This window comes from Pongo abelii, chromosome 16, assembly GCF_028885655.2.
Source record: "Pongo abelii isolate AG06213 chromosome 16, NHGRI_mPonAbe1-v2.0_pri, whole genome shotgun sequence".
In the NCBI taxonomy this organism is placed as follows: domain Eukaryota; kingdom Metazoa; phylum Chordata; class Mammalia; order Primates; family Hominidae; genus Pongo; species Pongo abelii.
The window spans coordinates 105,057,272-105,060,733 of record NC_072001.2 but is presented as its reverse complement, the minus strand read 5'-3'; the positions used below and the strand labels follow the sequence as shown (position 1 = coordinate 105,060,733).

Sequence of the window (3,462 nt, the reverse complement as noted above, 5' to 3'; positions counted from 1 at the left end):
CTGTCTACACTCTGTATGATGCAGGAGCTGGGGATCTGCCAACTTTCTCTTTTTTCTTTTCAGCTTCTCCTTGCTTGGACTCACCATTAGGGATACTAGAGGGAAGTTGCAAGGCTGGAGATAGAAGAAGGGACTTGCTTCTTCCTGTTTGCCTCCTCTCTGCTTGCTGTGCCTGTCAGCATCACCCAACCACACTCATCACCTCAGCAACCTTGGTTGTTTTCCAAAGCAGCAGCTGAATCCAGTTAGTTTTTCCGATGCTAGAGGAGCTCTGCTCCTCACACCCTCCTCAGGAACACCTGCACTGGCCAGTGGTGCCTCTTCCTCCAGGGTGTGTTCTGACCCACAGGGCCTCCTCTAAGCTCAAAGACACTAGCACCAGCCAGGCAGCATCCGCCTCTGCTCAGATATTTGAGTTTCACCTCCTCAGGTTCTTCCTCCGAGCTTTAAGAGTTTGGGGTGTTTTATTTATTTAAGTCTTAGTAGTTCTAACCTCTTTCTTTTATTTCCCCCTTTCTAGGGGTGAAAGCTGCTTCCTACAAATGCTACATTTTTATCTTAAAGTTCATTTTTTTCAAATAACTAATTAACAACTGTCAAAATTATGAAGTTACCATTTTAAAGATCTAATTGGCTTTTATTAGTGATTCTAGAATTGGGCAATACCTTGTTCTATCAAATAGAATGAATGTTCTCAATGAGCTGAGCCAGAAGAGCTTGGCTTTGTAGGCAGAAAAAGGCTGAAGACAGCAGAATCAGAGACAAAAAATGGATTGGCCTTTTCAAAGATACTTAAAACAGAAGGGACTTTTGTATTATAGTGACTCAGCCTGATTGTAATGTGGGGTTTTTTTGGGGGTGATGGGGGTGGTTGAAAATGGCTAATTTTGAAGTTCAGTCTGATTACGCGGCACCTAGCACAAGTGACTGTTCTGGTTTGCCTGCTGTATTAGTTCATTCTACACTGCTATAAAGAAATACCCATGACTTGGTAATTTATAACGAATGAGATTTAATTGACTCACAGTTCTGCATGGCTGGAGAGGCCTCAAGAAACTTATAAACACGGTGGAAGTCAAAGGGGAGCAGACCTCTTCTTCGCAAGGTGGTGGGAAGGAGTGAGTGCAAGCAGGGGAAATGCCAGTAGCTTATAAAACCATCAGATCTCGTGAGACTCACTCACTATCATGAGAACAACAGGGGGGAAGCCACGTTATTCCCATAATCCAATCACCTCCCCTCGGGTTCTTCCCTTGACACATGGGTATTATAATGCAAGATGAGATTTGGGTGGGGACACAGAGCCAAACTATATCACCTGGTCGGCTGGGGCCTAATACAGGAGGCTAGTTCAAAACAGTAGCTCCCACAAAATTTATTTAACACAATTTTATACTTAGTTAATTCTTTATACCAAAATTCCTCTTTAAAAAAAAAAGTGTAGTTTCTCTTTATGGACTTTGAAAAAGGATAAGCAAATAAATAGCTAACAGATAATGAGCTGAAAAAATAAAAAAACAACTTAGCTACATAGTAAGACAAATCAGTAAGTCTAGTAAAAATTAACCTTCATCTTTAAAGCAAGATAATCTACCTTAAATGGAAAAAATAGAAAATGGGCAATAAACCACATACTGACATTCAAAATGGATTGTTTAACATTTAGAGTAATTCTATTTGACACTATATATAGGTAAGAATGTTGGTGAGATAAAGTAGCCACACTGTTTAATCTTTAAATCTCTTACATAAGCAAGAGATTGATATCACAATTCAATTTGGGAAGAAAAAAAAAAGACAACACAACACATACTAGTAGAAAGTGATATTCTGGTTAAATGTAACATAGATTACTTAGCACATATCTGTCTGAAATTCTAGTATAATTTGCCTTTTTGTATATTCTCAATATATTAAAAGATTTTACTGTAATTCACAAACTGAGAGCATCGTCTTCTCATTGCCACCTTCATCTCTTTATTCCTAAAAGTATAGATGACTGGATTCAAAGCAGGAGTGATAACTGCATCAAAGATGGCAAGGAATTTATCCAGATGTGATGTGGGAAATGGAGAAATATAGAAAAAGATTAATGGCCCAAAGAACAAAACCACCACAGTGACATGAGCTGACAGCGTAGAGAAAGCCTTGAATATACCACCTGAAGTTTTTTTCTGAACAGTCACCAAAATAAAGATGTAAGAGATCATGAGAATTAAAAAAGAAGCCAGAGAAATAAATCCACTATTGGTAGTAACCATGGATCCCAGTGTGTAGGTCTCTATGCAAGCCAGTTTGATAAATCGAGGAAGATCATAAAAGAAACTATCTAATTCATTAGGGCCACAGAACGGCAGGTCTACAACAAAAGCCAACTGAATCACTGAGTGAACAATACCTACAATCCAGGAAATGACTAAAAACAAAATGCACCTTTGTGGGTTCATGATGGTCAGGTAGTGGAGAGGCTTTACATATGGCCACATATCGGTCAAAAGCCATGGCTATGAGCAGCACCATCTCAGTGCCCCCAACAGCATGGATAAAGAAGTTCTGAACTACACAGCCCCAAAAAGAGATGGTTTTGTGCTTCCTGAAAAGGTCATAAATCATCTTGGGAGCTGTGGAGGAACAAAATACCAAATCGATGATGGAAAGGTTGGCCAGCAGGAAGTACATGGGGGACTGTAAACGAGGGTCGGAGGTCACAGTTAGCACAATGAGGAGATTTCCCATCAGGCTTGACACATAGAACACTGAGAAAAAGAGGAAGATAAGGAACTGGATCTTCCATGAGTCAGAGAGTCCCAGGAACACAAACTCAGAGACAACAGAGTGATTGGCTTCATCCATTGCCTCTGTTGGCTGTGACAACTCTCATGCTAACTGAAAGAGGAGACTAAGGAGAAACTTTGATTTAGGACAAAAAGCATTGATGTTGGCAAAATCATGAGCAATTTATATGTTGTCAGAAAACTAGACAAGGGCTAATATATGCCTTTAGAGACAATTTCAGTCACAAAGCAACTCATATTCCTCTATTGTAAATGTTGTCACCAGAAAATACGTTGCACAGAATAAGAACTAATTTACTTACTTGAATGGATACCTTTGTTTTATACACACACACACACACTTCAGCTCATGTCTGCACTCCACATTCTTCACTCAGCCTACATGCCTTTGTCATCATTACATCTCTCTAATTCTTCCTATTTTCTTCAGTACCCACTCTGTCTAATTCCTTTCTCCATGAAGTCCTCTTTGATACCCTTACCTTTATATACAGTAAATGGAAATAAATCTTGTTTATACTGTGGTAACCAAACCAAAAACCTTTATACTAATAGTGTTCTAAGAGTGATCTAACAAGGAACACTATTGAATTTCTGGTCATTGTAAATCATGTTTCTTCAATATGTCTTCAAATTATCCTTTTTAGACTTTTGGGTGATAATAGTA

The 3,462-nt window shown here is 39.0% G+C and overlaps 1 protein-coding gene across 1 annotated transcript; it reads right to left on the bottom strand.

Annotated features, from left to right (window-relative positions):
• Positions 1–1,913: 1,913 nt before the first annotated feature.
• Positions 1,914–2,853, bottom strand: LOC100455948 (olfactory receptor 4F6-like). Its single transcript, XM_009250220.3, is given in 2 exon segments — positions 1,914–2,471; positions 2,473–2,853. Coding segments are annotated over 2 exon segments (939 nt in total).
• Between the last annotated feature and the right edge of the window lie 609 nt (positions 2,854–3,462).